The sequence below is a fragment of the Parasteatoda tepidariorum genome, chromosome X2 (assembly GCF_043381705.1).
Source record: "Parasteatoda tepidariorum isolate YZ-2023 chromosome X2, CAS_Ptep_4.0, whole genome shotgun sequence".
Classification (NCBI taxonomy): Eukaryota; Metazoa; Arthropoda; class Arachnida; order Araneae; family Theridiidae; genus Parasteatoda; species Parasteatoda tepidariorum.
In genome coordinates, this window is record NC_092215.1 from 41440473 (window position 1) to 41453683 (window position 13211).

Below are 13211 nucleotides of genomic sequence, written 5' to 3' on the forward strand. Positions count from 1 at the left end.
CGTTTTTGCCACGCTTCCCCTCATATAACACAATATTTATTGTAAAAAATAGTTTAAGCACCATTTAGGAGACTGCATAATTTTAAACTTCTGTAAACTCACTTATAACTGATTATTTTAATAAAAATTTATTCATTTCTATGAAGAAGTATTACTGCATGAAAAAATATTCTTATTAAATTTAAAAGAAATATTTATTTCTCGTCGTCTAAAATTATTACAACTGAAGCAAACCTCGTAGTGTGTATTAATCATTCAAATTTAAACAAAAAATTAGAGGGCAAAGGAAATCAGTTTTATTTGAAATTCGTAATTACAATTTAGTTACAATGAAGGAAAATAATTAATATTGTATCCGTTGCAAAAGAACCCATTGATAAATGAGCAGAGTTTTCAAAGTTCTGTATAATTTATACAGATTTGTGTCCACCATATTGGATTCGGACTTCGGTGAAGGACATGTTTTGGGTCTTGAACTGACTTGGTGTTCTGGCCTTGATTGGACGATCGAAGGGATAGCCCATAGATCGCTTGTCTGGGTATTTCTGGTCCTTAGCTCCGCAATAGCTTACTGCATCAGAGCAAATAACAGCTGCTGGTTGATCTTCAACCTGTTAATAAGCGCATCATTAGTATAAAGGTTTATGCAATTACAAAACACAGGGTATTGCGTAATAACTGCCTTTAATATACATATTTAGAATCCATGTTAAATATATAGTTCAAAAATGTACGCAATGGGGATCTTAAGTTAATATTTAAGAGATAAAAGACAAAAAGGCTATCGAAATCAAACAAATCACTACTGAGAAAGGTGAGACTGAAAGCATCAAAACTTGCCATAAGCATCATAGGAAACATCTCTAAGATTCATCTGATAATTTAACTAGTTTTAATGAGTTTTACGTCACCTTTCTTATTATTTCTGAATTAGAAAGATTCGGACAGAATTTTTGTTTCTGTGTACTTTTTTCTTCTTTCGTTTCTTAAAAGTATATTTTAATGGATATGAAAGACCCAAAAATTTTTCTGCTTTTTTTGTAATATGCTTATTATTATATAGTTATTCCTTTCTAACTTAAAGTTTATTATTTAAGGTTTTAATATTTTCATCTCTTAATTAAAAAAACCAAAAGCTTGATCATGAATAAAACTACTGATGTTTTTGGGTAAATAATATAATTACTGCACATGTGATATCATTACGCCATTTGCAATAAGAAAAAATAAAGAGGTAAAGTTCAAGTTTTTTAAAAAAAAAATTTTTTATTTTTTTTTTTTAAGGATAAAGTTTTGACTCAATTCCAAACGAAAATCGAATGCATTCCAGCTTCACAAAGCAAATAAATTGTTCTTTTTAATGATTTTAATAACTCCCTTGCTCTTCCCGATCTTGATAAATATTGGTTATAATTCCGAATTTTTTTTTTGGTTTTTATTTGCTTTATTATTTATCTGTGATCCCTTATGTTAAAAGTTTTTTGGGGGCTAAATATTTTGCAAGGCTTCTAAAAATGTTCTACTAATAGAAAAAGAAAAAACATATTTTTGATTAATAAAACCAAAATATACTGTAATTAAGAAATTCATTTAGGAATTTTTCCGCATGTCCAGTAAGGGTTTACTGGAAATTCCGGTTATTAAAAGTTATAGTTCTTGTTACTACACACTTAGTAAAATACAACAAATTGGAAAGTAAATTTAATCGAATAAATTGTTTTTATGCAATGCTCTAAAGTACCACGATAAAATCAACAAATTTTAGAACACATTATAAAACCATATTTCATTGTTAATTATACCAGACTATTACCTAAGAGCTTCTGTAAAAAGTACCGAGTGTTTTCGTGTCCCCTTAAAGCCAGAAACACGGTACATTTAAAGTTCAATTGTTTTAAACATATTTCATTTCTCAGTGTGGTTTTCCCCAAAAACGTTCTCCTAAACAATTTGTAATTATGACTTCTCGTTAAAATGTTCTCAACCAACCGATTACTGATGTTTTTAGGAAATAAATTATTTGAAAAAGGATCAAATGTGAATGAAATGATCAAATTAGGTGATCAGAAAGCCGGGAAACCCAAGTTGGCAGATCGCTGGACTAACGTTTGTGGGAACGGGAGTTCAAATCCAGCCTGCTGAAGACTCCTCGTGTAGTAAATGGTGACTGGTACACATTAAATCTATCGGGTCACAAAGTCCTCCATATTCCCATAGCAATTCAATACTTCTGGGGGTACTTAAATGGAGATTGATCGTTCTGTGGTTCAGGTCAAAATTACTATCCGTGGATGAATGGATGTATGAATGGGTCCGTCCTATAAACGGTAGTGGCGTATGGGTGTGGCAGAAGTCGAGTTCTCGGCCATGGATGGCGCCACTGGAAAACAAGAACAATCACACCCCCTCTACTTTAATGGCAGACGACAACAACAACAACAGATGATCAGAAATAGTTGAAAATAATCAGATTTGAAAAAAAGTTTAAGTTTACATTTTCTTCATCAAATTAAAATTGCAGCGGATTTATTATTATTAAAAGTATAGGATGGATATATTTTTACCTTATCCATGTCGAAGTCAGTGAGCATAACGAAGAGATGGAACACCATTCCTCTTGGAGTACCTCTTGGTACAAGCATATGTTCGGGCCATCCGCAGCTGCAATATTCATTGTTGTTATCAGAAAGGCCTTCTCCTTTCTCTAATTCTTCAAATGTGGGTACCTTGGACAGTGTGACAGAGGATTCAACAGATTTTCGGCTGATAACATTCTTTCCTGGTTGCACTAAAAATACAATTGATTACTGTAGAACTTTATTGTGAACCACTTGAACACTTTTCTAGTAAAATATATTTGAAATTCCAACTTGTATTGTTTAGATTTAAACCTAATATCTTTATCTGATATCTTTTACCTAATATCTTTATCATATACTTAAATTATTTCTAGTTAATTAGTTTGTTTTTTTTAGCATAAAAGTTTTTTTCACAGTACCCGCCTGGGGAATGACCTTTTGTCATATAAGAAGGACAGATTTGTTGGCCACTTTTTCAAGGGCACCATATTAGGTGGGCCAACGTTGTTCCCATAGTAAATACAGATAGTACAGAGAATGAAAGAACATCCATGCCTTGCCCGGGATTCGAACTCAGAGCCTTTATGATGCAATACCAATTCCCTGACCCCTACACAGGCCCTGTCGGCTTTAGCTTAAAAGTTGACCTAATATTTTTTAAAATTCTAATTTTGAGTGTTATATTGTTTCATCCACTATTCCACGCAAAGGTGATATTAATGCTAGAAAATGCATTCTAATTCAGTTGAAACATTAGATGCAATGTTACAGCAAAGCACCTAATTGCATTTGTTCAATTAATACATTTTCCCATTATAAGCAAAAAGCATTTCTGCATTTGAAGTTTGAGAAATTTTTCAAAACTTTAAATTTGATGGTATAATTTTACACAAATCTCTGTTTTGATTTTTATACTTTATGCTTTCACCTATAATTTTTTATGACGTCATATCAAAAACACGTCAGTGCAAAACAAAGGCAATAAGCATTACATTTTAATCAAAAATCTTATTCTTAAAAAAAATTGAACAATTCATAATTACAAGTTGTGAAATATTTACATTTCAAATAACTAACAAATATTTCAAAATTCTTTATATTATTTCTATTAAACCATAGTGGAATAATAAGTATCGATATATTTTTATTTCACCTTTTAAAATTTTCAAAAAATTAACAAACAAATGTTCAGTTAATTCAATTAAATCAAGCCCCACACAGAAATAAATTTCTGGTAAAATCACCATACTGGATATTATTCTGATTAATGAAATCAAAATATTAATCGGAACTATATTTTACTGTTAATTTTATCATAATCATTACTAAACCTCTCCTTTATAAATTAACGAGATGTTTAGTATTCTCATAGAGCCAGAAAGTAAATTTTATCATATTCTAATAGTTTTAATCATAATTTTTTCTCAGTGTTAAAATAATATTAAATCATTAGGAAAAAACATTAAATTTGTAATTCATATGTTTGAGTGTATGTATATGCTATTAATGTATGTATGTTATTAATGCATATATGTTATTGATGCATATATGTCATTAAATTGATATGTTTTGGAAATAATAAATATATTTTAACTATTAAATCATAAAACAAATTACTTATAGTTTTACTAAAATGAAAGTTATAAAAATTACACTTACAAGTCTGTGTGAACTTGTCAAGTTCAATGTACAGTCCTCTTTGATCTTCTAAAACAAGTCTGTTACCCAATTCATCATATTTAGGAGCCAAGAAAATTCTGACAGTTGTCTTTTTAGCTGCTCCGGTAGAGTTGGTGACACCTACACTGTAGCTGAAAGGTTCGTGGTCCAAATGCTCATATTTAACCTATTAGTTCAAACAAATATGAAATAAATAAATAAATTAAATATAATCCTGAAATAAAGAGTCATTCAAATTTATCTCTCTAATTTTGGTATCTATGAAACACGGGAAATAAATAATCTAGATAATTTGCGTTATTTGTATAAGTCTCAACAGTAAATATTTTTTTTCATCTGAGATTTAATGTTATTCCCATTTAAAATATTAAAATATTTAAGAATATAGATCAATTATACGTTAAAACTGAGGAGCTTTTTTTGCAAGTTTTAATGTTATTTTTGTCTTTATCTTACTGCAGAGAAAGATGTAGATTTGAGCCGGAGAAATTATTGATAAATTGAGTGCTTTCAAGCAAATAACATGACAAAAAAAAATCTTGAAGAAAAAGAGATTTCTTTTTAATTTTATACAAAAAATATATAATATACAAATAATTAAAAATATTATATAATAAATAATTTTTATTAATGAACTAAAATAACAAGAGAATTTGAAAATGTAATAAAATGAATTACCTTGATATGATTCTTAAGGTTAATTCCATTGGACAGTTCAAGGAGGGCATCCTTGCTGTAGGTATGAATCAGATTTGGAACCTTAGCATTGACAGTGACGTTGGTAACGCGAATGCCAGGGAAGCTCAACTAAAAACAAGAATTGAATAATAAGTAAATAATTTTCAAATGTGAATTATAAGAAAATGTAAAGTTATTGGTTAAAGTTAATTTCATGTTTCTTCTAAGTCAAAATCTGACTTAATTTATGTTAGTTTATACATCCGATTTTATAATTAAGAATTGCAGCCTTCTGGTCGGAGGGAGGGGCAATGGATAGTAGTTGCTGCTATGCGCGCGCAGCATCTGGACCTCCTTTATTTTACTTGTAACATGCGCAATCAATTAATATTCAATTTTATTTTACTAATGCATAGCTGCTTCAGGGATCCCCCTAGACCAAATCACAGGTCAGTCCATCGACCTATTGTGCTGCCATCTTTCGTGATTCAACCTTTTCTTCTTGGTGTCCTCTTCTTATGTACTGACGAAGTCACGTGCACGCACGTGTCAATAGTATTCCCTGCATGCGTATGGGGGGTGGGTCAGGGTTAAGCTGAGCTATTGGCTAAAGTTAATTCTCAGAAAAATTGTATGTCAAATAATAAGAGAGATTAAGTAAAGAGCAAAATGGATATACCTCCTTAGCAGAGTAAGATGGCAATCGGTGTTTGTATTCCTGGAAAATGTTGTCCATCCACCTGTGGTATCGGTAGAAGATAGGATCTCTCAAAGCAGTTGAGGTATCATCCATAACACCTGGGTTTTCCTGCAGTTTCAAGTGAAAGAAAAAATATTAATAATGATCGTACTTACAGAGATATACAGTGACCTCTCACTACTACGATATCCAATACAAGAATAACTCCCTTTATTAGGATAATGTTTCGCGGTCTCGACGAACTTGCATATGAATTAATGCCATGCTCCTCTCAATATTACGATATTCTCTGAAGCAATAAACCCCTGTGGAACGATTTTTTTTCTAGATTTCAGCCTTATTTTCTCCATTTATTATTGGTTTTCAAATAATGTAAAAAAAATCTCATTTTATCATCGTTTGCCATTTTTTCCATCTTTCCTGACGAGAGAAGATTCACTGCTGACCACCCTAAGTACTTCCATTCTTAGAATTGCCTCTTTTATCTCTTAAGAAGTCACTGATGTAACATTCTTATCTTCATGTTAAAAGCTGAATATTAGTCAGGAATGACCACAAGCATCACATTAACTATAGAGGTTGGATAGAGCACCATTCACAAACGAAAATCATTTTCATGCTTTGGACTCAATGCATTCTTTGTTGGTTGACTTACCATAAAAAATGAATAAACAAGCAAAAATATTAGATTATTTTCAATAAAAATGGTTTTCAGGTATGCTTTCGATCTTGTTTTCTAAATTTATTTCAATTGTTTTTAATATTTAACCTTAATTAACACTCTACAAATTAATTTTTTGCATAATATATAAATACATTTAATAGTTAATACATACATAACAGTAATATTAAAAAAAATCTTATCGTGTCCCCAAAGTATGTAGGCCCTCGACATAACAATAAATCCCTAGACAACTATATATTTATTTGGTCCCCAAAATATTGTTGTAGCGAGGTTTTACTGTATATATATTACGTTTGCTTTTAAATGCCGTAAAACATACCTTGAATCGTCCATCATGGTCATGGATCTTGGCAATCATAACATGTCCCCAGTTGTGAAGGGTTCCATAATAGCCTTTATTCAAGGATTCGTGACTGGATTCAATGAGGGCACCAAGAATGTCAAGACCTCGTTCCAAGTCCAAAGGTACTTCCTTACCGTGCATGTCAATTACTTGGCCAGTGTGGATAGCGCTGAGGATCCTTTCTCTCCATCTTTCCATGTCCTGTACATCTACTTCGCGGATATCTCTGAGGGTCATTCCAGCTGGTCGAGAGGCATAGTTTAGACCACTGATGAGGGATGTTAAATGGGCAGAGTAACCTTCCAGCTTTTCTTCGAAGTTTTGGAAAGGAACCATACGTCGCAGACCAGCAGACAAACGGTCGCAATCGTATCTGAAAGAAAGTAGATTCAATTATCTATAGAGCTGCGTAAATGCGTAATTGTTACGGGATAAGTGAAAAAATGCATTATTGTTACGGGATAAGTGAAAAAAATGCATAATTGTTACGAGATAAGTGAAAAAAATGCGTAATTGTTACGGGATAAGCGAAAAAAATGCATAATTGTTACGGGATAATTGAGAAAAATGCATAAAATGTTACTGTTAAGCATTCAAACCTCTTGGTTTAGAAGCATGCTATAATCAGCTTTATGTTCAAGATATAACCTATTCGAAAATGTTTGAATACAGGGATTCTAATGGAAAGTATAATTTATAAATAGCTTTGTAATATTTTGATGATTTCTGATACTTCAAGTTAACTAAAATCTGATATCATAAATTTTTACATTAATCTGGCCCATTCCCTTTTACAATCCTTCTTTAAAGGTTTTTTTTTTTCAAAAAAGAATTAAATTAGCTAATGTATTACAAGAAAAAGTTTTAAATAATAAATTATTTCCTACAAATTTAAATAAATATGAATTTTAGAGGATAGTTAAAGTTTTTTTTGTGAAGCTACTAACTCAACTAACCAATATTAAAACCAAAACTGGTTTATACTGGAGAAAAAAAAAAGCACCTGTAGTATGACCTTTCATTTTCTTAAAAATTTAAAAATTTTTTTTTGAAACTTAAAGTTTCTTCTGCTTGGAGTTCAACCAATATAGTTATAAATAAAATTGTGAATAAGTAAATTAATTCTGAATAAGTGTGTTTATACATACCGGGCACACATCTGTTGATGCATGTAGAAAAAGAGTTCTCCTTTCCTGTCCTTAACCTTTCCAAAGAAATCTGGTCGGTAAGTGGCAGGGTATACCAAATGCCAATGCCAATGATGGGCATTGATACCAATATCTTCACGGAAATAAGCAAGGTTATACTCGGGATCAAGAATGTTACCAGTTTTTTGGATGGAAATGATCTATAGAAGAATACAGTATTTGTACGCTTACTGACATTTTAATAAGTAAATGAGACAAAATATTTAATTATCATTGTCCTTAATATAAATGTTTCAAGCCCTTGTTGAAAAGAAATTCTAAAGGTATATATAGTGGTGACCGCAAATTATTCTATAACCCTACGACGCAGAATTTTTATTAAACATATTTTTTATACTTTTTTTATTATATTGTATTAATTTAGGTCACAATAAGTAAAAAATACTATAATTAGCATTTTAATAATTTATGGTTATTAAATACAGCATGAGATACTGGTTTTTCTTTGGGGGGGGGATCAAAGTTAAAATTTTTTTCGGCTCTATTCCAAACAATAATTTTTCAAATTTGCCATTATTTCCAGTTCTTTAGATTTACGAGAAATAGTTATTCATCAATGAAATTTCGTTAATTTGCAAACCAATAATTAAAAAAAAATTTCAAACTACTTTATTTTTTATTTTAATGCAAATATAATTCCGGTAATCTAACAGATTTTTTGTAACTGTTAGGCTATTTTCTATAATTGAAAAATACGAAAATATATTTTTACTTGTAATTAGAGTGTCAGAAAAAAATATATAAAAGAGATATCAATGTCCCATCTACGTCAAAGGATTAAGCGAGGAAAAAAAAAACAAGAATGATATGAAATTCTGAACCAATATTAGAAAGGACATAATTAAAAATATCAAAACCAGTTAGAGTGCCAATTAAAACATGGAAATGTTTCACTTAATTTACATTTCACCCTCACTTCGTAATCTCCGGCAAATAAAACAAATTTTGATACTTTTAACTTTCTTTTTTGACAAGGACTCAATTATGTTGGTCATATAGAAATAAACGGGGAAAAAAAGACATGTTTTTACCTTAGTTTCTCCAGTGCCTTGTTTGTCAGCCTTCAAGGCACGGTTGATGGTTTCTGCTGGTACAAACTTATCAGGGAAAACTTCTTGAATGGGTGGAAGAACAACTCCCTTGCAATCATCTCGGTGTAATACAACCACGGACAAAGCAAAAGCAAAGAGACCTTCATTAACAATATCACGGGCTTGCTTAGCAAGATTAATGAAGTCGCTGAAGTCTTTAGCCTCTGCATTAAAATATTTTAAATCAATAACATTGATAATGATAGAGTATTTTAAACAATTTAATTCTCAAAAAGGCAGAATGCTTTCATTGACAAACTTTTTACAATATTTTCTCGAGTTTACTAGTATAAGCAAAGTACACGGAGGAAACAATTCAGGTTAGATTAACGTTCTGTATGGTATAACATTTCTAATCGAAATAGGGAACCGATTATCCGGAACGATTGGGACCATCGCTATTCCGGATAGCTGATTTTTCCGGTTTTCTGAATCGCTACAAAAAGCCGTTTTTTTTGTTGTTAAATCCAACTAAAAAAAAATAAATATTAGGAAATAATCTTAAAAAGAAGAAAAAACGATGAAGTAATACAGTAATGATTATTTCTAAAATGAAGGTATGGTAAACATCTTTCAAAAAAGAAAGAAAAATCCTAAAATCTTATGAGGAAAAAAAATCTTTTTTTTAAAAAATGGCGGGAAAATTTATCGAATTTCGTTCCTGTTTTCTGATTTCCGGATAACGGGTTCTGTACTGTAATAGTACTTATAAAATCGAAAAATAGTATAGTATGAAAATTACCAAAAGTATTAGATAATTTTTCCGATCATGTGGTATGGTTTCCGGAAATTCTGGTTTTCAGAATTATAATTCTTATTAGGAAAGATTTAGTAAAAAATATAAAACTGAAAAATAAATTTTACCGAATGAAGGATTTTATGCCATGCTCTGAGAAATTGAGATAAAATTTCCAAATTTTGCCACATTTAATAAATATTATCACATATTATAACACTATATTTTATGGTTAATTTAATCGAAATCATCCCTACAACACTTCGGTAAAAATTGCCGACCTTTTTGGTATTCCTATAGAACTAGAAACACTGTAAATTTAACCATATTCTGGTAGTTTTGACCATAGTTTTTTTTTCTCTGATGCCTTGAAATTTTATAAATATAAAACTAATCGTAATATTAATCAGAATATTTAAACGATTTTAACCTGAAATATATAGGAAAAGTTTTTTTACTTTATGAAAGAAATTAGGAATATTTTTAAAAAACATTATATTTCTTTTAGCATTAATGCTTCTTTTCTAAAAATTTTATGATACTTTTCAAAACCATTTTGTGTTTCAATATCCAAAATTGAAATGCTTATTTCTAACCTCAAGATGATATAAATAACAAACGTTATTTTTAATCAACATTACTACACTAATTAACATTAATATTATCATTTTTTATTAATTAATAATATGAATTATTGTTATTAATAATATTAATTTAAAATATTAATTTATATATTGGTTATTGGTATATATTGGGTATTAATAATATTGGTTAATAATATTAATTAATGTTATTGTCATTTTAAAATTTAATCTACCAGTAACTTATTTTTATAAATTTTAACGATTAAATCAGTAATCAAACTGAAGGTTTCAAATGCAAGAAATTTCTAAAACGCTAAAATATAAATTAAACAAAATGTTTATGTTTTCATATTATGATATAAATCTAAGAGGTATCTTGAAACTTGAGTTAAAAACGAAGTAATAAAACTTTTTTTCACAGAAAATCTATTATTGTAGCTTTAACCTCCATTTTTAACGTTTTATTATCTCTTATAAAAAAAAAAATAATTTAAGGAAAAAAACATTTATTTATGATACAATATTGTAAAATAAATATATGAAAAAGCACTTATTTTTATGATTTATTATTTTTAAAAATATTGTCTATTAACCGGGATTGAACGCGCGACCCTTGGGTCCATCAGTTCGTTCCTTACTAACATGCGACAGTCACGGCAGTGTTAACAAAGCTTCGCCCCGTCTAGTATGAATTAAATACTTTTCCACGCATTTTCTTGGAACTATAATATGCGCTATTGTATAATAGTTAAACAAAAACTTAAGTAATTATTAAGTTCCGTGATAGTAAGTTTAAATGTTAAATGAGAAACCAAAGCTCGTTCTTTTAATGAAAGATCACTGTAAAATTTAAGGGCTACTATATATTTATGTTTGTATTATTGTTGAATATATTTGAAGAATTTACGATTCACAAAAAGTAATCCGTGCAAAAGTATCTTTGAATAATAAAACTTCACAATGATTGGCAATAATTTTCAGAGCTTTTTTAAAATAATATTTAATTACTTACTAAGTAAGTGAAGAAATGATTTACGATAAAAAAATGATTGACATATATTAAAGACTTGTGAATCATTTAAAGTCTAATTGATTACAAATTGTTTAAGAATGAAAGCTTTAGAACTAGCTAACAATTTAATTCACTGCTTGTTGATGATTAAATATTAACCTTAAGAATAAGTACTAAAATTATCGCAAAATTACTGAAGCCGAAGAATCACTTGAATCGAGTAATAAATCAATTTGTGAAAAAATATTACACCAAATTAAAACCAGATTATTAATTAAATATATCATATCCAAATAATTCATATAATAATATAAGTCATATACCAAGTCATTAATAATATAATAATATAAGTCATTATACAATAATAACTTAGTAATTAGTTTGGATCTTAACATTAAGCAGAAATTGATAATTCGACAGTCAAGTATATAATAGGAAATAATGAAGATTCAAAAACGGATTAATTGATCGACGTCTAAATATTATGAGAGACGTAATTGAAGTTTTAAACTGATTAAAAAGGAGATATTTGAGAGACTCAATAACTGTTTAATAACTAAATTAATCACTTAAACTATATGATTCAATAATTTAGTATTAAATTGACAACTCGACTGGACAATGTATGATAATATTCGACTGTTATTAGAATAAATGAAAAATCTAAACTAATTTATTTGACTAATTTATTTGCATCTAAAAATTAAAATATAATGAAGATTCGAGAATTAAAAATTTAAATAAGTATAAAGTAAGAAAATTAAACGATGTATGGAAAATTAAAGAAATTTTTAAGACTGAATTAATAAATTTTGCTCCAATATTGAAGAATTGAATCGTAAAACTATGATTAAGCTGACAATTAAAAATTGTAATGTAATAATGAAAATTCACAAACTACTTTCGGATTAATTTAATTAAATTTAAATATTTAGATATAGCGAAGAGTGAATATTTGAATACTAAAATTAATAATGAAAAAACTGTACTCGGACGACTCAAAAAATGACTAATGATAAAATCGATAATTTATGAAACAAGATTCAAGAATTGATTACTTATTGAATTATACTGAATATTAGGCTGACAATCAATGAGTTCAAATTGAATTGAATATTATACTGGTAAGTATATATTATGATATAATTAAGACTGAAAAACCTATAAATTGGGTTACAAAATATTAAGATCTAATGAAAATTCAAGATTTGAAGATTAAATTGGTTAATCAAATGAAAAGAAGAAAAAGAATAGATGTAAGGGAGATTCAAATTAAATTAGATTCAAAATTAGATCGAATTAGATTCAAAATTAAGATCAGATTAGATTCTAGAGAAAATCTAAATTTTTCAACTGTATTAGAATTACTTTAAGAAATGCTACTTCAGTAAAAGTTGAAAAAATAGTTCTTACCATAGAGAGCTTCATAAAGGGCCTGTGCCTCCCCTAGGTGATCTTCATGAAAACATGAAAAGAGTCTTCCTCTGGGAAGAACTCCAACCCCTTTTAAGCGAGCATCTCTTTCGGCTTCTGGCAGTGGATCTGGTGATAAAGCTGTTAACCTCTTGAAGAGGGGTAAGATTTGAGCTTGCTTTTCCTTCACGGTCATGATTGAATCACCAAGTTGATGGCCCAAGCGCAAACGGGATGATTCCTCAGGGTTTCCGTGAGATTGTCATAGAAATATTCCCTTATATACTTAACTCAGATTCTTATCTTCGAAGAATTGTTTGCGACTATCATCATGCTCGATCCTTCTTGGAAACTTAGGTGTTCGTTATAGACTGAAATAAGATGTCCATGTTTCTGAAGAGGGTAAAATGTTATTTTCGGACAGAAGTTTCCTTTTGAGGTCCGCACCTAGTTCCGGTTATTTAATCTACAGCTGGGAATCGTTTTAATGATTTCATTAAAG

General features: G+C 29.4%; 1 protein-coding gene across 1 annotated transcript in view; it reads right to left on the bottom strand.

Moving 5' to 3' along the window:
• LOC107440513 (uncharacterized) overlaps window positions 1–12950 on the bottom strand; it is a gene marked incomplete at its 5' end in the record, with an annotated part of 37538 nt that extends 24588 nt beyond the window's left edge. The window contains 9 exon segments of the mRNA XM_043047662.2: window positions 414–611; window positions 2565–2788; window positions 4239–4425; window positions 4938–5066; window positions 5617–5745; window positions 6642–7038; window positions 7814–8013; window positions 8905–9128; window positions 12710–12950. Coding sequence (XP_042903596.2) covers window positions 414–611; window positions 2565–2788; window positions 4239–4425; window positions 4938–5066; window positions 5617–5745; window positions 6642–7038; window positions 7814–8013; window positions 8905–9128; window positions 12710–12950 — 1929 coding nt within the window.
• Window positions 12951–13211: the final 261 nt, after the last annotated feature.